The sequence below is a fragment of the Thamnophis sirtalis genome, unplaced genomic scaffold, assembly GCF_051295495.1.
Source record: "Thamnophis sirtalis isolate CommonGarterSnake01/CBP01778 unplaced genomic scaffold, rThaSir2_p1.2 scaffold_7, whole genome shotgun sequence".
Taxonomy (NCBI): Eukaryota; Metazoa; Chordata; class Lepidosauria; order Squamata; family Natricidae; genus Thamnophis; species Thamnophis sirtalis.
Window position 1 is genome coordinate 40883957 of NW_028261387.1, and position 23288 is coordinate 40907244.

Consider the following 23288-nt stretch of genomic DNA (forward strand, 5'->3'; position numbering starts at 1 on the left):
AGGGAAGGAAGAAGGGGAAGGAGAGGAGGAAGGAAGGAAGTAGAGAAGGAAGGGAGGGAGAAAAGAAAAGGAAAATAAGGTGAGAGGTGGAGGAGAGGTAGGGGAAAAAGAAAGAGGTAAGGAGTGGTGAGTGGGAGGGAGAGAAAGAAAAGGAGAGGAGGGAGGAAGAGAGAAAAGGAGAAGGCAAGAGGGTAGGAAGGAGAAGCCAGAGGGTAGGAGTAGGCGAGAAGTAAGGGAAGGAAGAAGGGGAAGGAGAGGAGGAAAGAAGGAAGTAGAGAAGGAAGGGAGGGAGAAAAGAAAAGAAAGAGAAAATAAGGTGGTGTCATAGCAGGTGCGAAGGATGGTAAATAATACATTCCAAATTATATCTTATACCCTTTTAAATGGAAAATAATAATATAAGAATGGCAAATAAAAAGAATAAATATGTGAATGTATACCTATAACTGCATGTAAGAGAATAGATGACAGTAAAAATATAAAGCACAATATAAATAAATAAAGAAATGTATATAAAAATGGATAATGAGTAACGAGATTACAAATGCAAGATAGAAATGTATAGAAATGAAAACACTAACTGCAAAGAAACCGATTCAGAACTGCTGTATGATATATGATGGAACTTATTGTTCCTATGTTGTTTTTAAATGATGTGGTTATTTTTGTTAATGTGTTTATGTGTTCTGTTGATGTGCTTATGTGTATAAAATAAAAAGGAAGAAAAAAAACAAAATCCAAAAAAAAAGAAAAAAGAATTTTAAAGCCTTTGCACCAAAATCAACTTTGTCACTCAAAGAATATTGAGAATGTAAATTTGTATTTAATAGAATAGTAATATCAGAACGAGACTACTCAAAATAAAATACTGAAAAGAGAGATGTAGACTTCCAAAAAAATGACCCAAATATTTGGAGTTCACAATGCTGAAGAATGGCTGAATCAAGTATTTTGATGGTATTGAGTCAATGTCTTGCTGTACTATCCTGTTAAAGTATCTTCATTCTTTTCTAGGCATACAGCTTTGCCATGGGGAGCTGGCCAAAGAATGGGCTGTTAGATATGAACAAAGGACTGAATCTACAGCACATAGGAAGGCCTCACAGTGGGATAGGTAAGAACAAGTCCTTTTCCCCCCTCCTATATTTCCGCTGACCCTCTTTGTGCATTACGATTGGAAGACTACTATGCGTTTGCTCTGATATAATTCCCAAGATGTGTGGCTGTCAGCTAATGAAATCCAGTTTCCTGTGTGGGTCTCCTATTTTGGATCCCATCTTTGATGTGGGTAATCAAAGAAGAGACAAGAAGCTAAATACAGAAGGATAGAGTTGTTTTATGATTGGGAAAGGTTTTTTTAGAATAGTAATGTTAAGCACAGATGGCAATCACACATGCCCTACTTAGTGTCCTTCATGTTTGTACCAACCATCACTTCTTCATAAGTCTCTAAAATATTTGAGTCTGTGCTGCATTGAGAATTTAATACTAACATCCCAGAAGAGCATTTAGTTTCTTTTTCTCCCCTATTTAGGCATTATGATATTGAGATCCTGATGTCATGCCAGGTTACCCCTTATGTGGTCCCTTATTTTCTAATCTATATTTTTGTTCAAGGGATAGGTTTGAGCACATTCAAACTTGCTTTTGCACTCATTAGTAAGCAAGCTCTTCATTCTTCTACTGATGTTTCTGAGAGCTGTTAGAGACTTCTGGGGATTTTAAGTTATATGGAAAAAAATTATAAAGACTTCTTTAGCAAATGCAGCTTGGAATATGATGTGTTTATCCTATCTACTAGAAGATAGCAGTGCAGGAAATAATGTTGTGGTATGTATTCAGTAGTAAATGCATACTATCTCCTAGTGGTCTTCGGAAAATTTGAGATATGTTAATTGATAGTTTTTCCTCATTTGCACCTGTCCAAGTATGTTCTCTCTGTTGTGTTTCTTCCTCTTTTATCAGCTTCTTTCAGCTGTAAATTTACAGATGGGCAACAAGAAAAAAAAGTCACCTACCACCAAGGCCTGGAGGAAACAGTTTAATATTGTTTCAAGATCCTTACCACTAAACTATCAAATCAATATGAGTTAAGGAGATGAATTATTTAAAACTCACCAGCTTTTAATTAGCAATCTCCTTCTGAACTATGGATCTGGTTGCATGTTGATGGAATGTACCACTGAAATGCTGCCTCCTTGCTTGGGTATAGGCTCATTTCAGCCATTCATGTAGGCTGGCATTGTGTAGAAGCTTTTTTTACATTATAATCCAGATCTCCTTCAAACCATTTATCTCCTCTCAGGTGTTTTATAGAAGTGTTTCTAATGGCTTTTCTTACCACACTAAAGCCACAAACATTTCTACAATACAATCTGTCACTGCCTTTAATTACTTGTACATCTAGCGGCCTGTCATTAGCTTGTTTTCCCTGCTGGAAAGTTGAATGCAATGATGGTTATTTTCTCCAATTTTCTTGACTCTTTTATTTGTAAAGGATTTTGCTTCTTTATTTTATTTAGACTAAAGGTGTGAAACACCAACCTATTATCCATGAGTGCAACACACTGAGGTTAAATGTTTCCCTTGTGTCTGATGAGAACTAAGCAATTAATCTTAAACCTAAAACCAGATTTTCTTCTTTAAACAAGGATTTTCTCTTTTAATACTGTATTATTATGAAAGATGTGCATGCCCCCCCAAATGCAACCCAGTGTGCAAAAACATTAAACAGGTTTTTTAAAAAACAAAATCAGCATAGATTTAAAATGAGCATATCTTCTCTGGAACTAGGAAATTCTTATCTTTTTATTCTCTGTTTCTCTCTCCCTTATTTGATCACCATTGCATACATATACTTAAAAATATTCCTGTTTAGCTTCCAAAATGTTTAAATGTCCCTTTGATTTTATTTGCTATTAATAGAGTTATGTGATTTTGGCTTATGATGTTTTAATGAAAAAGGGACTATATTTACTAGAAGCAAAATTCATTTTACATTTTAATTTACATTAAAAATGGGACAATCAGATTTACTTAGAATAATAGAAATTGTTGAATTTTTTACTGAACCTTATTTTTTGATAGAAAAGAATAATTTTAAACTGAAGGTCATCAACCTTTGGATAACTGTGTTATTTCAATGTAGTAATTGAAGGCCAAACAGTTAGATATGATGCAGGCAGATACCATGGGCTCACTGCAGAAGAAGTGGCTTTTCATATTAAGAACTTGTGGGTGGAACATTTGCTGTGGTATAGGAAGGACAGGTAATAATAATCATGACACCACTGGATGGATAGATACTACTCCATAATTGCACACTTGTATAAGTTTGGCTTAAATTATAATTGAGCATGCTGGTGAGGAAGGCAGGGAAAAAGGAAGGAAGAATGAAACAATGAGAGAGGGAGAGGGAGAAGGGGGAGAGGTGGGGAGATCAGTAGGATGAATTGTGGTCAAGGGAAAACGGATTGTGGATCACAGTTATCCTGAAATATTATTTCAGAATGAGAGAAGGACTTTAACAATCTTTGCTATAATTTGTTTTGAGTTTGCGAGAGGGTATATACTACTGGCTCCAATGGACAATCACTCATTCCCCTTCATTCTTTCCCAGTGTTTATGTGTGTTTATTGATACCTAAAAGGAAGCTGATCAGCCTTATCATTACCCACTATGCTTGATGGGATTAGTCAGCAGTTAAACCTAAAGCACTAAGCACAGTGAAACTAATAGTGTGTGCATGTGTGTGCATGAAGTTTAGTTCAGAGGGGGAAATATCTAATCTCTACCTTCACTTGATTTTCGTATTTTGATATAAGTCATTTTCAGGTATAGTTTTTGTCTAGAAAATTGTGTTGGGATGAACTGTCCAATTTTGAAGTTGTGTTGGTCTATCCCACCCCGACCCCAATTTTTAAATAATAATTGTCAATCAAAGATTACATATGTGTTCTTGAAATTTCCCCAACAAAGCTAATCTGAATACGTTGTGTTGTAACATAAGGAAACCAAGCCCATTAGAAAGGCCAATAATTCCTACATTGATCACATGAAAAATACTGGACATTAGTGAAACATTCTAACAATCCATTTGTTTCATAGATCTTTTGTTAAGTATGAGAAAAGGGGACTCACTAGTGATTCATATAACATTTTCCCAGTTTAACTCTTCTTTCCAACTCTTCACTCACAGCTTATTTTTGCAGCATTTCTACATATCAGTCTGCAGGGTACTACTACTACAGTTTGTTTCCCAAATGTTACTGAACATCTGTATGCAGTTGATTTTTGATGAGATTCTTATTGCCAGCTTTACTTTCCTTATTTTTTCTTCAGCAATATTTTTTTTCTGAATGAGATATAAATATTATGATTCATTGTCTGCTACCATACTGGCATATTTTGGATGTAGTTTCTTTATATTACTGAGAATGCTGAAGAATGGGCACAGATAATACACCCCACCCCCTTTTCCTTGTCTGTTACCGGTAGTTAGCAAAGTAAGAGTCCCTTGCATTCTGTTCATTCACCTTCGTTCGAAGATGTCATTTTTGACAAAACTCAACAGCACCTTTTCTCTTAGAAGTCATCTTAAATTTTCCAAGCTTTTGGCTTTATGCGATTTCCTGGAAAGGATTTGAAATGACACTGAGTTCTTCTTCTACCTTTCCTAAAAAAAAGACATTTGTAGAGTAGAGCTGTGGTCATAGTTGCCAGTGGTGACAGCCAATGAATTCCTGAATACCTCAACTATGTACAAGTCAGAATGGTAGCAGATGTTCTTTTGACTATCCCTCTCCATAGAATGAGCAGAGTCTTCTAAGCATCAATGCTCAATGACTGTGAATTCTGGTTACTCAGCCATGCTGAAATGTGGGTGGAGGGTTCAGTGTGCCTATTTTTTGAATTTTTCCTCTGTAAATCTTTCAAAACCTTTCCTTCTTAGCCATCTGTAAATTAATACTCATATGCTAGGCTAAGTTGCTTAAACCTTTAAGACCGAAGCCATCACTGACTACAGAACTATTTATAGGTCGAAGAGAAAGAGTGTCCTGCAGGGTGATTTTAAAAGCTTGCCAGGGTAATACAATGCACAAATAGATATCGAATCACAACAGTTCATTTAAGGACTGTTCAAAGTTACAACAGCACTGAAAAAAGTGACCTATGACCATTTTTCACACTTACGATCATTGCAGCATCCTCTTGGTCATGTGATCAAAATTCGGATGCTTGGCAACTGGTTCATATTTATGACGGTTGCAGTGCCTTGGGGTCAAGTGATCAGCTTTTGCAACTTTCTGATAAATCAAAGTCAGTGGGAAAGCGAGATTCACTTAATAACCGTGTTACTAACTTAATGACTGCAACGATACACTCAACAACTGTGGCAAGAAAGGTCATAAAATGGGGCAAAACTCACTTAACAAATGCCTTACTTAGCAACATAAATTTTGGGCTCAATTGTGGTCATAAGTCGAGGACTATCTGTACACACTTACAGTATATGCATACTCCAGCAATCATCTCAAGTTTGCAAATCAAATTTAGAAATAGAATGTACAAGCCTCTCACGTGAACCCATGGAAATATGTAGCCAAATGACAGTCTAATTACATTGCTGATTAAGCCCAGGCAACCTCCCTTAGCTCACAGTAAGCCTCATAAGACAGCCTACCTATTTGAAAGGGTCAACCACCAATATGGTGTGAGATGTAGGTGATACATCTGTATTCTTCTGGCTCCCCCTCTTTCTTTTTTCATTTACTTATTGGAAATCTAGGAAGGTTAGGGTGTTACATTGTTCCAGATCCTGGCCATTAATTAGGCCTGCAAGAAAAGAAGAGGGATTGTGTGTTTTTAACAGGGAGGTTAATGGGATGCTCACAGAGTAGACAGTTTTAATGAGCTTCAACTTGCTGTGCTATGAGTTTACTCTTGGTGTTAAAAGGGTCATCCTGCAGTGGCTTGATGTGGATTGTCTCCTGGCCCCCAGTGTCAAAGTAGAGGATTTGTCAGAGTCCAGGCAGGGTGCATTTACTTAGTGACAAGATTCTAATTAACTCCTACCAAGCTGTCCACTCACCAACCCCATGGGGAACTGCCAAGGTGCAGCCTCTTATCCTTATAAACGCCTCATTCTCTATGGAGCATTTGTTTTGGAGAAGTATTACTTGACTGATATTGGTGTATATGTAATTGATGTTTTAATATGTGATCAATTTAAAAAATAAATAATCTTAAATGGTCCAGCTAATTTTATGAGGTGTGTAACTAAATAGCACTTTTTAAAGAGCCAAAAATATAGTATTTGAACAGAATTATTTGATTCAGGGAATAAAGTTTTGAAGTATACTAGCGCTCTCTCTCTCACACTCTCCCTCCCTCCCCCTCTCTCTCCCTCCCTCCCTCTCTCTCTCTTCCGCTCTCTCCCTTACTCCCTCTCCCTCTCCTTCTCCCTCCAAAGAAAGAAAGAAAGAACAGTTCTACTGTGTTTATTAAGTAAATCTCTCATAATTTTTAAACATGATATCGTGAGCTCAACTTGCAATTTTATTGCTACTTTCTCCTTTATGTTTGCTTCTTGGAAGCCAGCTGAACAACATGCAGAAGGTGACAGCATGACCACATGATGCTACAACAATCACAAATACCAGCCAATTGTGAAACACACAAATTGCAATTATGTAATCATGATAACACAACCAATAACAATTAGCAATTAGCAATTTAATGGGTTTATATGCCGCCCAATCCCGGGGGGGACTCAGGGCGGTTTACAAGTATGAATAAAATAAAATAACATACAGGGGGAGAACATAAAACAATACAAACAGTTTAAAACACAACATACAGTTGACCTGATTTGAGTCAGCAACCCCAGGCCTGCTGGAACAGCCAGGTTTTGGTGGCTTTTTGGAAGGCTGCAAGGGTGGGGAGGGTCCGGATCTCTGTTGGTAACTCGTTCCACAGAGCCGGAGCAGCAACAGAAAAGGCTCTCCCCCGAGTGGTCGCCAGCCGGCATTGTCCGGCAGATGGCACCTGGAGGAGGCCTAACCTGTGAGTTCTTATCGGATGTTGGGAGGTGTGTAGCAGGAGACGGTCTCTCAGATATCCAGGTCCAGTGCCATGTAGGGCTTTAAAGGTAATTACCAGCGCGTCCGGAGACTAATAGGGAGCCAGTGCAGCTCGCGGAGAATAGGTGTAACACGGGTGTACCGAGGTACCCCTGATATCTCTCGCGCGGCTGCATTCTGGACCAACTGCAGTCTCCGAACACTCTTCAAGGGCAGCCCCATGTAGAGTGCGTTGCAGTAGTCGAGCCTTGAGGTGACGAGGGCATGAGTGACCATTTGAAGTGCCTCCCGGTCCAGATAGGGTTGCAACTGGTGCACCAGGCGAACCTGGGCAAAGGCCCCCCTCGTCACAGCCGACAAATGATGTTCTAAAGTCAGCTGCGGATCCAGGAGACACCCAAGTTGCGAGCCCCCTCTGAGGGGTGTAAACTTTCACCCCCCCCCCCCCAGGCTAATAGATGGAAAATCCGGACTATCCGTGGGAGGAAACATCAAAAGCCACTCGGTCTTGTCTGGATTGAGTTCCAACTTGTTCACTCCCATCCAGACCCTAACAGCCTCCAGACACTGGCACATCACTTCCACTACTTTGCTGAATTGGCACGGGGCGGACAGATACAGTTGAGTATCGTCCGCGTATTGGTGGTACTTGATCCCGTGCTGGCGAATGATCTCACCCAGTGGCTTCATGTAGATGTTAAATAGGAGAGTGGACAGGACTGAATCCTGCGGCACCCCATATTTGAGGGGCCTCGGAGTCGACCTCTGTCCACCAACCAACACCGACTGCGACCTGTCAGAGAGGTAAGAGGAGAACCACCGGAGAATGGTGCCTCCCACTCCCACCTCCCCCAGTCTTCGCAGAAGGATACCATGGTCGATCGTATCGAAGGCCTCTGAGAGGTCAAGAAGCACCAGGATAGAGGACAGTCCTCTATCCCTGGCCCACCAGAGATCATCGTTCAGCGCGACCAAAGCAGTTTCAGTGGAGTAACCAGGTCTGAAACCCGACTGGAAGGGATCAAGATAGTCAGCTTCATCCAAGGACCGTCGGAGTTGAAAGGCCACCACCTTTTCAACGACCTTCCCAACAAAGGGTAGGTTGGAGACTGGACGATAGTTGTTAAGAATAGCTGGATCCAGTGAAGGTTTCTTAAGGAGGGGTCTCACCACCGCATCCTTTAGGGGCTGCGGGAAAGATCCCTCCGGTAGAGAGGTGTTAATGATTCTCTGGAACCAGCCTCGTGTAACCTCCTTGCTGGCAGAAACCAGCCAGGAGGGACACGGGTCCAATAAGCATGTGGAGGCACTTACCGCTCCCATGGCCTTGTCCACTTCCTCAGGAGTAACAGGTTGGAACTCAATCCAAGGAATCCGCTCAAGGCCTACCCCCGGCATCTCGGCAGGAACTGCCCAAGTGGAGTCCAGGTCCATCCGAATCTGGGCGACTTTATCCAACAGAAACTGAACAAATTCCTCAGGTCTTCCCTGCAAGGGTTCCTCCACATCCCTCCTCTTCAGAAGGGAGCGAGTAATCCTAAACAGGGTGGCTGGGTGAGATTCTGCAGATGCAATAAGAGCGGAAAAATGCGCACATTTTGCTGCCCGTATCGCCACGAGATAAGTCCTAATATAGGCTCTTAGCAGTGCTCGGTCAGATTCAGAGTTACTAGTCTTCCAGCATTGCTCTAGGCGTCTCTTTTGGTGCTTCATCTCCCGGAGTTTCTCGGTGAACCAAGGAGCCCTCCTGGATCCACTGCTGCGGAGAGGCCGCAAAGGCGCAATCCGATCAAGAGCCCCAGCCGCCGCTATATTCCAAGCAGCGACCAAGGACTCTGTCGGGCTGCAGGCAAGGGAGTCAGGTATATCCCCAAGCTCCATTTGAAATCCCAGAGGGTCCATCAGGCGCCTGGGGCGGAACCACCTAATCGGTTCCACCTCCCTGCGGTGGAGGAGTGGTTTTCGAAAGTCCAGCCTCAGAAGGAAATGACCTGACCATGACAGGGGCGAGATCTCAGTGCCCTCTAATTTCAGATCACGTCTCCACTGCCCCGAGAGAAACACAAGGTCTCCACTGCCCCGAGAGAAACACAAGGTCGAGCGTGTGTCCCGCTGTATGAGTTGGGCTCGAAATTACCTGTCAAGTCCATAGTTGTCATGGAAGCCATGAACTCCTGCGCCCCATCAGAGCGTTCGCCAAGAGAGGGCAGGTTGAAATCCCCCAATACTATAAGTTTGGGGAACTCAGTCTGGCTACTGACTCCAGGAGCACAGGCAGGGCTGTTGCAACGCAGCTGGGAGGTTGGTACGTTAACAGCAAGCCCGTTTGACCCCCAAGGTCCAACTTCACCAGAAGGGACTCACATCCGACAATCTCTGGAGCAGGGATCCCACGAGGAACTAGTGACCTTCGGATGATAGCAGCCACTCCTCCACCCCTTCTCTGGTGTCGCGGTTGGTGGAGCATCTGAAACCCTTCAGGGCACATTTTGGAGAGGGGGACTCCTCCCTCATGGCCCAACCAGGTTTCAGTAATACATGCCAGATCTGCCCCCTCATCTAATATCAGGTCCCGGACGAGGGGAGCTTTGTGAATCACAGATTTGGCATTTAGCAACAACAACCTGAGACCAGGGCCCTGATCACTCTTGCCACATGGTCTTTGAGATGAGCTATCGGGGCCGGAACGAGGGATCGCTGTGACGTAGCGAACCCTCCTTCCCCGGTAATGGCCAGCCCTGAAGCTCCCGTCATACCTGCCTCTCCCAAACGTAACCGGGATGCTCCGGCTCATCCCCCTATCCGTAGACCCCTCTCCCCAACCCATGGCCCCTGCATTACTCGGCAGGCCATTCACCCCAAACACTCCAGGATAAGAGGCAGGTTCGGGCCCCCGTCCACTTCTGCTTCTGCACTCAGCGGAGGGAGCCCTAGGCTGCACACTCAATCCCCTCATATGCACCAAACAGCCATACTAACATACATGCCCCACTATGACAATAAAAACAATAGGTACAATAAAAACAGGGAATAAGTTAAAAATTAATAAAAAGTGGGCTCATTCATTAACATACGTACACATACACTCCTCATACTAAGACAATTTGCGCAGATCTCAGATCTTAAATAGTGTGCAATATAAGTCTAAGAGTCCGGAAATAGGCGGAACAGTTGAGAACCGGCGATGGCAATGAATGGTAAGTAGGAGAAAATCCAACTTCTCTTCTCCTGTAAGCCAGGTCCAAAGGTTCCAAGTAGCAGGGACGGATCAAGATGGAAAGGGGAGGGCTCGAATGTCCTTAACCTGTGTGTAAGCCTTCTCACATGCCGTAAATACCTCCAAGCGACCACAGTCCGTAGCGTCGTAATAAAGAGACTTAGGTGGAATAAATAGGCGCTATCCCAGTTGGCAGTCCAAGGGTCGTAATGGGAGGTAATAAAGATGGCAATGGGGGTAGTCCACCGGCCATGGAAGATAGTAATGGTGGCAACAATTAGGGCTAAGAAAACAAGTCCAAAAGCCCTAAACATATAGTTGAGGAAAGTCAGATGGTCAAAGTCCAGAATGGCAGAAGACCAATGTTGATGGAAAAGGCAGCGTTGATGGAAAAGGCAGCGTTGGAGGAGAAGGCAGCGTTGGCAAGAGAAGCGGTGCTGATGAAGGGGGCTATATTGCTGGAAAAAGCAGCGTTGGTAAAGGAGACAGCGTTGGTGAAAGGAGCAGCGCTGTTGGAGAAGGTAGCATCGATGGAAGAACTGAGCCAAATATGGAGGGGGGGGCATCCAGAAAAGGCTACGGCCACGGCGCACTCAGCCAGCCACCCGATTCGCCTGCTCCGAATAGAAGCCCTGTTCGAACTCCCCCGTTCTAAAAGATGGCAATAATTGGCCAACACAGTCACTGTAAGCTCACCAAGCTGTAAGAGGAGGGTTGAAAACCCCCACAACCACTGCAGCAGCCGCAAAACGCTTTCAATCACCTCCGTCATCACTACGGGGCCGCCATTCTTGCCGCTGAGGACACCAAGCCGCGCTGGAGATTCTGGAGTCCTAGGCTGATGGAAGGCATCCGCTCCCCTCAACTTTCGGTCTGCACACGTCCCCTGAATATCCGTCATCCCGGGGGACCTCGATAAGAGCGGTAAGAAGCCGGTTCCAAAGGCTCCCAGCGCTCTTTCGCTAGATCGTCCTAAGGCGAAAAAGCCCTGGCCGCCATTCCGTTTCCCTCCCTTAAAACTATACTGTAAAAGTATACTTTATACTTTATAAAAGTATAAAGACCAGAATAAAATTATCTTAAAATATTGATTATTGTATTTATGGTAATACCCAGGTATGAATTGATATTTACTCAATCCTTACATTACTAATTAATTTTATGAAACCTGTTTCTAAAACTCAAAATAATGTAAAAAAATAAAAGCAATTCCATGTTTTTCTGTGCAAAAATTTGTAACATATACTCACAGCTGTTCTACCTAAGAACATATGAAATCCTTTAAAATATGCTTCACTAATTTGTCCAATTGCTTTGCTCATCTGTGGTTTTCCATTGCCATATCATTATTATAAGATTATCAAAACCAGAAAACCTTATTTTTCTTTACCTTCCACTATCAAAACTTTTCCAGATTTCCAACCTAAGTTTATTAAACAAGATAAACTAAAAGTTTAATATCATACTTTTGCAAATTACAAATGTTTATGATTTGGTTTCTTAAAGAATTGAATCCCCTCCTTTTTGAAAAAAATACTATATGGAAATAGTATACTTTAAAGATTTATTTCTGTTGCTCAAGTTTTCTTAGAAGGGATTATTTAAAAATGGAGCTGCTGCTCATGGTCCAGGTCAGTGTTTCTCAACCTTGGCGACTTTAAGTCCTGTGGACTTCAACTCCCAGAATCCCCCAACCAGCATAGAAACACTGGTCTAGGTCTAGGAGCTGGTATTCAGGTCATGAGCCTGTGCTTAGATCAGTGGTCCTTAAACTGTTTAACTCAATAACTCTTTTTTCCTCTCTCAGATAATGTCATTACCACAAAAAAACAAAAACCTCAGACTCTATTGTTTTACACAAGAATCTCAGCAGCAGCAGTCCCAGACCGGATCCTCAACCCTCAAACATGCAATTATAAATTGTTCCATTATCCCCTGGATACTCCCAAATCATTCCCTTGGGAGTAATTACCTTCACTTTAAGAATCACTGATCATGGCAACGTCTTCAGCTCCCTTCATGACCCAAGTCACTATGTCCTTGACAGCTCTAAATGTAAAGGAATTTGGGAGGCTAAATCAAAATATTACTTGTCCAAACATTTCTCCAAAAGAGTGGCTCACAGAAATATTGGGATGTTGTTTATATACAGTGGTCAGTTTAGGATAATCTGTCTAGGAAGGGATTCAGTCAAGCTCTACATTTTGGGTTGAAAAGTCTCACTGGTTTGGGATGGCTTCAAGCATTAACAAATATACAGTGGTTAAAGTTGTTCAGCTTCTTCCCTTTATCCTTGCTCTGAATGTAGGTTGCTTTGGCAGGAAATCTCACAGCTGAATTATATTTAGTGGTTATAGGATTACAGGCTGAATATGGTTGTTCTCTCAAGTCTCTGAGCATTCATGTAATTTTTCCCAATATTTTTTTTCCTCCTGTGTTATATGGTTCCAGAAGGGAGGTCTTGGTTAACCATGGGATCTACGGTGGTATGAAGATCCTGGGTGAAGAATGGGATTATTCTACTCCCCAAGAATAGACCCGTTAAGAATTCTCCATAACCTAAAATATCATGGTCAAATTCATGTCTCCAGTTTCAGGAAGGGAAAAGTGGTAAACTGCTTGTCAGGCAACTGTAAAATAATGATGAACTGCAGTATGTGGCCAAAAGAGGCCTTGCTGCTGTGTAATGCTGGATTACAGAAAAAAGGAAATTGTCAAGACTCCTTTGAAATCATTGCTACAGATGCCTATATCTACTTTGCAATTTCTCTATCTGATATTTTGCATATTAAGGAACATCTTTGATTAATGTCCCATCTTCTTTTTGATTTGTTGTGAATGCCCTTTGTGCTCATGTGATAATGACACGAATGGACGGAGCTGAGGTGCTGTCCTAAACCCCTTTGTGAAAAGGGGGCAAACTCTCTTACAGTTGAAAGAAAAGGGCCAAAGGCTCCAGAGTTAAATAATTAAAAGAGACTAAAACAAAAATCAAGAGAAATGTCATTAAATGAGCAGTGTCATTTTGAATTAGTGCTACTAAAGGTCAGGCATCTCAAAACAGGTGGAGCGGATGTTCTGTGAGGGAGGCAATATGGCCTACATTTCTGGCAAGGAGGAGTTTCTGCCCAGGACACTATAAAAAGCTTTTGGAAGCAGAGAGGTGCTTTGCACAACTAATGTTAGCCTGGGAGGGGAGTGGGTTGTGGCAAGATACAGGCCGAATGTCTGTCAGGGTCCAATCAGTGACATGATTCTAATTAACTACCATGAGAGGTGTCACAGTGGGAAAGCTGGTAAGCACCGCCACGCTTTTAGAAAGAGAGAAAAGCAGTGTGACAGTCCTTTTTTTGTATGTGCTCTCTTCCCTCTGAGTGGGAGTGTGTATAAAGCTAATTAGGATGTCTGGGCTGGCTGGGAACCTTGAGCTGGTGCTCTTGTGCTTTCAATCATTTAAGTTTTCAAAATCCCTCTGATGGGACTCAGTGGCACAGTGGATTACTGTGCACAAAAGTGACAGAACACTCTTTCCAATGTTCAGCCCTTTTCAGCAGAGATTCAGTGCTTCCTTTTTCCTGGCAGCAGCAGGGAGTATGTTCGTATCACTGCTGTTCCATTCCTGTGTCTGTTACAATGGAGAAGGTTCTTCAACTCTTGTCCTATGGAGGGGGGTGGGAATGAAGAGGCACACTGTTTGGATATTTGTGTTGGCTGCTTGCCTTTATTGCAGTTTGCTACCTGCACAGAAAGGTCAATAGGCCTAATAATATTGTGGCTAAGGTAGAGAGGATGGAATCAAAAAAGTTGTGTTTAGGCATTGCAGATTATTCCCTACTGTAGGGAGTCTTTGCAAAATACTGGGAATATCAATGCAGCCGTGTACTGCATTTGTGCTTCCTTCGGTGTAGCTCATTTTTTAATGCTAAAGGGATGGGATGGGATGAACACTTCAGGGGAGCCATCGTTAGGTATAGGGTTTGAGATGAATCATATTATTTCAAATTCAAAGACATATACTGTATATGGCAACTATATGGAGCTATAGTGAAACAATACTTTCACAGTAGCTGAAATTTTCCTCTTAAATTTCAGATGTTTTAATTATGATGCTATTTGAGTAAGCCTTGGTGCTCTCTTCCTTGGCATTATGCATCTACTTTTTTTTTTTAATAAATGTTTTTTTTAATTTTAATTTGAAACAGGTACAGCATCTTTCTTTACATCTGTAGAAAATGTGTCAATCAATTACAGATAAACTTTGGTACATCTCCTCCACAGTCAACCAACATAACTCATATTAACTCAAGCATTATTATATATCCATTTTCATTTGACTGTAATTATTATTTAAAGATATTAATAAAAGTAATAATCTTGAACATTACATGCCCACACCGGTGGGAAAAGAAAAAATCAAAAAGAAAAGACGAAAAAAAAAAAAGACAAAAACGACAAAGGACAAGGCAGGAAAACAAAACAAAACACAGGTATCTATTATAAAAAAGAAGAAGTATATCAACTGGTTACAACATGCTTTGGTGCTTCTCTTCCATTAACTCATATTAATTCAAATATCTTAACTCAATCATATCAACCATATCAACATCATTATACCTCCAGTTTTAATTACCTATAGTTATTTAAACATCCTTCATCCTTAGCTATGCCAAAGAATTAATCCATAACACATGCTGACATTTCATTTACTTACTTGTAAAATCCTCTATTATAATCAAATCCTCATGTCCTATTTTAGCTGAACATCCATAATATTTAATTATATCATATATCATAACATTTTCCCAGTATTGATTAACATTTGATTGTATGTATTTTATTTAGTTTTTTAATAGTGATAATTATTGTAATTAATACTCTTTATGTATAATCCAAAAATGTTTTCTCATATCCAATTGTTATTTATCTTATCAACTCCACATTATATACATTACTATCAATATCAATTATTATTCAGCTATATCTGTTACAAAAAAGAGCAATTAGGTTTAGCTAGTTTTCAATTGTATTCTTCAATCTATCAGCCAATTCCAAATTATATACATTACTATCCATATCAGTCATTATTCAGCTATATCTATTACAAATTAAAGTAATCAGATTTAGCTAATTTTAAGTTGCGTTCTTCCATCTGTCAGCCTGTGTCCCTCCAATAGCAAAATCTTCTCAAACCAATTGCCACGCGTTGGATAAATTTACCAAATGTTTTTATAAGCAAGTCCAAACAAAGATATCTTCGCACCTTTTGGCTCTGAATGTCGGTGATGAAATAATAATGTTGTCCCGGGCTTGTAAAACTTTTCAAATTGACTTTAATTCTCAGGGGTGGGGTTTTCATTTCTCCTACACTCTGTCTCTTTAAATGAATCTTCTTTATAGCTCCCCCCCTCCTTTCTTCCTCTGAGATAGACCAGACGCCATTTCTCACATTTTCCATTTGTATTTCAGGAACATTCAAATATTCAACAATCTCAGTTTTTCCTTCATATTTTAAAATCAGATGATCCAATTTTCTTTCCAATCTCTGAAAAGAGTCAAAAAACTCTCGACATGCGGAAAAAAGAATCTGAAGTGAAACCTTAGATGTATTTTCAGACGCCATGATGTGTCGCAGTTAAAAATTACAAGTAAAAACACGCTGGAAACTGTGCAATCTTATCTGATCGTAAACACAACCAAGTAATAAAAATGTCAGATCGTGAAGGGCTAATTAGTAGAAAGTAAACTTTACGATCCACTTAGAGAGAATCAGAGTGGGGGGGATGTTGAAGAGTTCCTTGAAGCGTTTAAGAAATAAAGTAGCCACCAGCCATAAATCCATAAAAAAAAGACCAATTTGCCGCTAGATTCTTTTATTCTTTGGTTTCAATTAGCTTAAGCTTTTAGTGCGGACAGTCTCTCTTGAATAATAAAATCAGCTTACCAGATGACATCACTTCTGCCATTCTTAGGGGCAACCTGCAGTTTCATTTAGCACGCAGCTAATCCAGAAAGGAATTGGCAAGAGGGGTTAATACCCCCCCCCAGAGACTTTGCGAACGTCTCTGAGGTCACTGGGTCTCCCCTCACCTTTCACTGTCGTCTCCGGGACAGCTAGGGTTCAAAAACCCGTCCAAAAATCCTTTGGTATAGAGGAATTTCAGGAGTAGCCTGAAACTCCATCTTCTCACTGCTAAGCCCCGCCTTCTTCCATGCATCTACTTTTTTTATTTATAAATATTTTATTCATTTTTCACATTCCATTTTACAGTCACTTATATACTGGATATTTGCTATAAAAAAAGAAATAAAATAAAATAAAAAAGAAAACACAACTCATCATCATTCACAACCCCACCTGACACTTCCATCCTCCATACACCCCATCTTCCCCCTCCAACTTTCCTTTCCTCCCTCTAACACTCCCCTCCTACTTCCCTTTCCCCTCAAACCTTCCTTTCTCCCCTTCCTCCTAGCATTCCCCTTACGCCCTCCTTACATTCCCCTTACTCCTTCCTTGCTCCTCCCTCTTCTTTCCCTCTACCTCTCCCCTTGGTGTGTTCCTTTATTCAACTATTATTTATTAATATAATATGATTTTTTAAAAAAATAAACCAAGGAAGAAAATTATAAAGAAAGAAAAGAAAAAAAAAGAAAGAACAACCGTATACAAGTGCATTCTTCTTCTTATTGAAACTATATTAACACCCCCCCACCCACCCCCCCATAAATCCCCATCCCTAATCCCCCCGACTTCCCAGGGCCCACACCTGGCACTGCCCTCTGTCAAACCCCTTCTAAAGTATCTTATGATCGTATGAATTAAAAATAAAAGTAATATATAAAAAAAAATAGATAGAAAGAAAATACAAATTATAAAAAGGAAAAGAAAAAAAAAAGAGAAAAAAAGAAAAAAAGAACTCTTTGTATTAAGCTCAGCCTCCCATCTTTGTTTATATTTAAATAGTATAAATCATTCTATATGTATTTTATTCTCGTCTCTTGCTTCTTTGTTATTTACCCCAACCTCCTGTAGACTCTCCAGTTCATCTTCCTTAACCTTATATTAGATAAACATTTATACAAATTTGTGCAGACATCAGTTTACAATCTAGCTCAAAATAATCTCACCAAACTTTCCCTTCTAATAAAATTTAAGTAGCGTGGATCATTCCACATATTAAAATATTACTTTACACAAGAATCAGTTTGCATTCTATCTTAAAATAATCTCATCAAACTTTCCCTTCTAATAGGATTTAAACAACGTAAATCATTCCGCATGCATTTTACCCTCGTCCCTTGCTTCTCTGATATTTACCACTATTTCCCATAGTCCCTCCAAATAGTCTTTCTTAACCTTATTTTCAAACAGTAATTCACACAAGATTGTAAACGGATGTTTACAATCTAGCTCAAAATAATCTCACCAAACTCTCCCTTCTAGTAAAATTTAAGCAGCGTGGAACAAATATTACTTTACACAAAAATCAGTTTGCATTCTATCTTAAAATGATCTCATCAAGCTTTCCCTTCTAATAGGATTTAAACAACGTAAATCATTCCGCAAGCATTTTACCCTCATCCCTTACTTCTCTAATATTTACCACTATCAAATTTATGCAGACATCAGTTTACAATCTAGTTCAAAATAATCTCACCAAACTTTCCCTTCTAATAAAAATTAAGCAGCATGGATCATTCCACATATTCGAATAATACTTTACACAAGAATCAGTTTACCTTCTATTTTAAAATAATCTCATCAAACTTTCCCTTCTAATAGGATTTAAACAGCGTAAATCATTCCGCATGCATTTTACCCTCGTCCCTTGCTTCTCTGATGTTTACCACTATTTCCCATAGTCCCTCCAAATAATCTTCTTAACCTTATTTTCAAATAATCAGTAAGGTTACCATCTCCACTCTCTTCACTTTAGAGTCCTGGACAGTTTAAATTAAAGTTCAGACATACAAGTCCCGTAAATATACATTCAGCATCACCCCACCAATATCCAATTCCGCTTTTTCTACCGGAGAGAGGTCGCAAACCCCCATTCAATCCACAACTTTGACGAATATTTTGGAATGTCTAAATCCTCGATCTCTGCTTTTCTGCTTCTCCGAGAGAGGGAGAGCTACCCCCTCCATCTTGCAGCCATGTGGTCTGCTGCTTGCCTTCTCCTTCGGCTTGTCTTTCCTCTTTTCCAAGTGAATCAGGAAGTCCCGCCTTCAAAGTCTTGTAGTAGAAATCTCGAGCCTCCGAAACAGAATTGAGACGAAATCTTTGATTCTCAAATGTGACCGTAATGCCGGCTGGGGCCTCCCATTTATATTGAATCTGGTGATTTCTAAGCTCTTTAGTTAAGAAAGTATAGACTCTTCTTGCTTTTAACATCTGGGATGGTATTTCTTTGAAGACAATCAAATCCTGCCCATCAACTCGCAACCTGTTATTGTAGAACTTTTGCATGATCGCATTTCTGGATTCTTTTGTGGAGAAATATATAATTATGTCCCTCGGGAGCTGTCGCTGTTCCGCTACCAACGAATTCTGGCGATAGATTTTCCGAATCTGCCAATCAAAATTAAGTCCCGGGCTTCCCACCGCATGGCTGAAGGCTTCAACAAAGGTCTGTTTCAGATTCTCTCGCTCCTTTTCGCGCAATCCTCTGACTCTTATTGCAAATGCCTTCTTGTTAAAGTTTATCATAACGAGCTGTTCTTGAGTATCTCTAATATTTTGTTGTAATGTTTGGATATTAGTAGTCAAATTAGAGTTAGCCTCCTCCAAACTTTCCAATTTATTCTCCATTTCAGCGGTATAATCTGTCAGAGTGGACACGGCTGCAAACGTATTCGCCTCCATTTGGGCAATCTTAGACTTTAAATTATCATATAGCTCCAATACAAATTCTTTAATTTCCTGTTTAAAATCATTAAGCATTTGGAAGAAAAATTCCTGTGTTAAGAATTCTCCAGTAGAGGGCGTAGGAGACAAGGGCTGCGATTTCATAGTAGATTCTTTAAGGACATTCGTAGAGAAACGCTTCGGTTTTGATCTGGGAGCCATTATAAATAGACAAATAAACAGCGCTCTCGCTCCCCTCTGTTTCCAAAAAAAAAAGTTATTTTGTTTGTAGATTTTAGATAGTTAATAAGGAGTGGTCCGCAGGAAGGTAGAGCCGGCTAAGTACGTCCCCTATCAATCACCAACGGAAAAAAGTCGCCATTTTGAAGTGCGTTTAAACAAAGAAGCCTCTAGGACAAATGAGGCTGGTGTTTAAGATAGTAATAAAAGCAAAAATCTCTCAGGGGTGGGACCCGCTCGTATTAATCATAGCTTCAAACAACTTTGCTTTGTCCTGAGGGGAGAGTCACCTGTCTAGGGCTGCAAAAAAAGCAGCTGAGAAGAACTGGCTGGAGATAAGAGCTCAGCTTACGCTGGAAGAAAAAGGCTGTGAACTACGAATAGACCCTAGCCACCGAGCTACTCCCTGCCCCTTTCTAGCCAAAAAGGGGTGATATCTATGATCTTATTTAGATATACAGACCAGATCTCTGAGAGGAGCTCCATTGACCCCTCTTCGGCGACAGACTCCGCCCCCAGAAGCCCCCATGCATCTACTTTTTATATTATATTTCTGCCTATTCTAAAATATTTATTTTGAGGAAAACTGTGTTTTCATCCTCAGCTTTTCCCTGGGAAATGCAGTTAGTTAATCTGTTAGGCTAATTTTTTTTTAAAAGCCTAAAACTGATAAATGGTTTTGATGTGAATACGAAACAGCTTCATCCAAACATACACAGATTGCTGTAGATCACATCTTCTGACTGATATTAGGAGAACGGTATCCCTGGATTAATAATAGTTTTTTTCATTGAATCTGCACATGCCCAAACACATATTGCTGTACTTACTGAAGGTGAGAACATTCTAAAAGGACAGGGCCATAGTGGATATAGAGGATTGTTCTTGGGAAACAGCATCACCACATTCAGAGAAACACACAAAGTAAAGTGTTCACAAGTATTTTCCTACAAAAAGTTGGCTATGCAAACTTTGTCTATGGGGATCTCAGTCATCCAGGTCATGGTTGTCCCAAAGGTGCTTTTTCAAAAGGCACTGGACTTTCTTATTTTTCCTTGAAGACATTTCTCTTCTCATCCAAGAAACTTCCTCAGTTCTGAAGAAGAACCGAAGAAGCTTCTTGGATGAGAAGAGAAACATCTTCAAGGAAAAACAAGAAAGTCCAATTGCTTTTTGAAAAAGTATCTTTGGGATATGCAAACTTTGTAATTCCTCCTAACCAGACTTTAGGCACCTGTGTTATGGAATGGTCTTATTTTTGTCTCTAAAGAGAATATGGGCAAAGATGGGCTGCTAAAGAACATAAACTCTCTAGCAACCTTCAACGAGAAACTATTGGGGAGGGAAGGAGGGGGGAGATGGTGGCTAACAGAAAGCACACAATTTCAATTTAATAACTTTCCCTTTCTATGAGTTCTGTGACAGGACCCCCCTCTAAGTCTGTACAAGAATCTCTAAGAACAAGGTAATTAGGATGCCTCTGAGCTATGACCCTCAGCAGAGTCCTTGGCTTAATCTTTTTTCTTCCTTAAAGACATCTGTAACTACAATCTTTGTTTCTTTCCCTGCCTCCCCGGACCCCCCCTCCAACCTTGTCTGTCTCCATATCTCCTGTCAAACCTCTGCAGAGGTAAATGACAAAGAAATCAGAAAGAGAGATCAATGCAGTCCAAATTAGCACTAGGAGATAGACTGTGCTGGAGATGTCAGAGCCTGACCCCTGTTGATCCTGCAGCCTCCGCTGGTGATATTATGCAAATTGCATCCATCTGGCAAAGCTGGTTCAGAGAAGTAAAGATGCTGGGTGAGCAGAGAGGGAACCAAATAGGAGGTGTTTTGAAGGTCTGACTATTGTTGCATTTGGATAGTATTGGGGAGAGCAGGGGTGACAGAAAATGAGAATGCATGAAATTAATATGTCTCCAGGATGCCTAAGAGCCAAACTCTAGATGGGAGTTACATACACTTCATTTTGATTTAGCTTTTATTTTATTCTTTATTATCTGCTTTTAGCAAAAACAACAGAAAAACAATCACCATTCCACCATCATCACTGTAGTATTGTTTAATCAATATTTACAAGTCATCATTACTACTGGCAGCAGTTTTGAATAGAGAAGAAGTGACTTGCCCCCCTCCCATCAGCCCCGAAAGAACATTCTGCTTCCTGATTCCAACTAAAATAAGAAACGGGATAATAGAAACCTCAAATTATGGTGATCGCCTTATTAAGAAGTCTGAAAATACAGTCCGATTATCTTTTAATGAGAAAAATATGGCTGTTAGTTAGTGAAGGAGGAGGGACTAGACCTTGTTTCAAGATCTGTATTTTCTGCATCAAAAAGGAACTGGCTGCTTTTATTTCAAAATCCTGCACCTCAATCTGATATTAAAAACAGTTGTTAAAGGCTTTGAGTAGCCAGACAATTCTCTTCATACTTTCACTTCTTTTTTCTCTAGGAAAAAAAAGGCTGGGTTGTAGAAAAATGAGTTTCCTTCCTTTGGGGCTGGTAGTGATGATGGTAATAGTAAGCTGTTTCTTGCCATTCAGAGTGTGCTTGCAAAAATGTACTCTTTTGAGCCCTCTTCTTTCATGAATTGCCTAATGAGCACCTATTGTCATAGTGGGCTGTTAAATAGTTCGCTGTTCTAAATGGATGTAGGTTGTCTTCTGTTTGAAGTTAGTATTAGAAATTACCAAAGGATGAACAGTCATTAAAGTATTCTAGATTTTAATGCTAAAATGTAACCTGTTGAAAATGAATTGCATTATCCTATCTCTGTATTGTGATGTTTTACCTCTTTAGGTATTTAGCAGTGTTCATGTCAATATGTATACTGTGAGATTTCCATCCAATTTTGTACAAGGATTAGAGGCCCAGAGAAGCATTGGTTATTCCTATCTCCCTTTATTCTCTTTGCTGTGGAACGAATAAAGAAAAAGTTGAAAACCCAGGCTCCAAGATATAGCCTTCTTTCTTCAGGATTACACATACTTTCCAAATGCATCTTTGGGATTTTAATGTATCCTAAATGATGTAGCTTTGTTATGCTTTCCTTTGTCTTTCAGTTCCAGTTCTTATGAGAGGCAGTGTAGTACTCAGAATCGGAAAAATGTCATTAAATCGGAACATGCTTAGATGAATTACTTGATAACCTTGGGACAACCTACTGATGCTACCTCAGTTCCTCATATATATGGAAAGTTACAAGGCTGTTACAGGATTATGAAAAGATAATAAGCAAATCTGCTTATCTTTTGATGGTGCTGCAATTTAGTTAAGAAAAAGGGGGGAAGAAGTTACTATAATATCAAAGAAGTTGCATGTTATTTATATTTAATAATTCTCGTAACTATATTTTTATAGATTAAAAATCACTTTTCTAAAGATTCTGTGTATGATAAGTCATATGATGACATAAACAAGAATTAAGTTAGCAAAAAACATACTGAGCAACACTCCATTAATTGATTATTTAAAAAAAGAGGTGTTCTGTTAGGCTCTTGAACAAAATTGCCTATTACAAATTGAGAGGTTGAAACGTTGAACTACATGCATACTTTTTAAAAAATGGCAATTTATGAATTATTGAAACATGCATAGTACTTTATATGTATCATTTATGAAGTTTGTAAAAATAGAGTATTTGTAAAGTTCTTCAGAATGTACACAGAGCTTATTATTGTCTTGTTTTTAAGGGGAGCCATCTGATATTGACCACTGTTTATGCTCTGAACAAAGTTATGCTAGATTAAAAACATGAAGCTGTTATATGCACCCATGGTCAAACTAAGCTTTTGTTTTAATCTTTTAAACTCATTTATACTCTCTTCATCTGTTTGCTTGCTTCTGTTTTCTCCATATGACCTTTGCTACCATAATCTCTGGGTGAAATTCCT

At 40.0% G+C, this 23288-nt stretch overlaps 1 protein-coding gene across 2 annotated transcripts in view; it reads left to right on the plus strand.

Moving 5' to 3' along the window:
• ERI3 (ERI1 exoribonuclease family member 3) overlaps window positions 1-23288 on the plus strand; it is a 305203-nt gene that overhangs the window by 198020 nt on the left and 83895 nt on the right. For both annotated transcript variants that reach the window (XM_087719794.1, XM_087719795.1), the window contains exon 7: window positions 1015-1114. In XM_087719794.1, the coding sequence (XP_087575920.1) occupies window positions 1015-1114 (100 nt within the window). The remainder of the gene's footprint in view (window positions 1-1014; window positions 1115-23288) is intronic.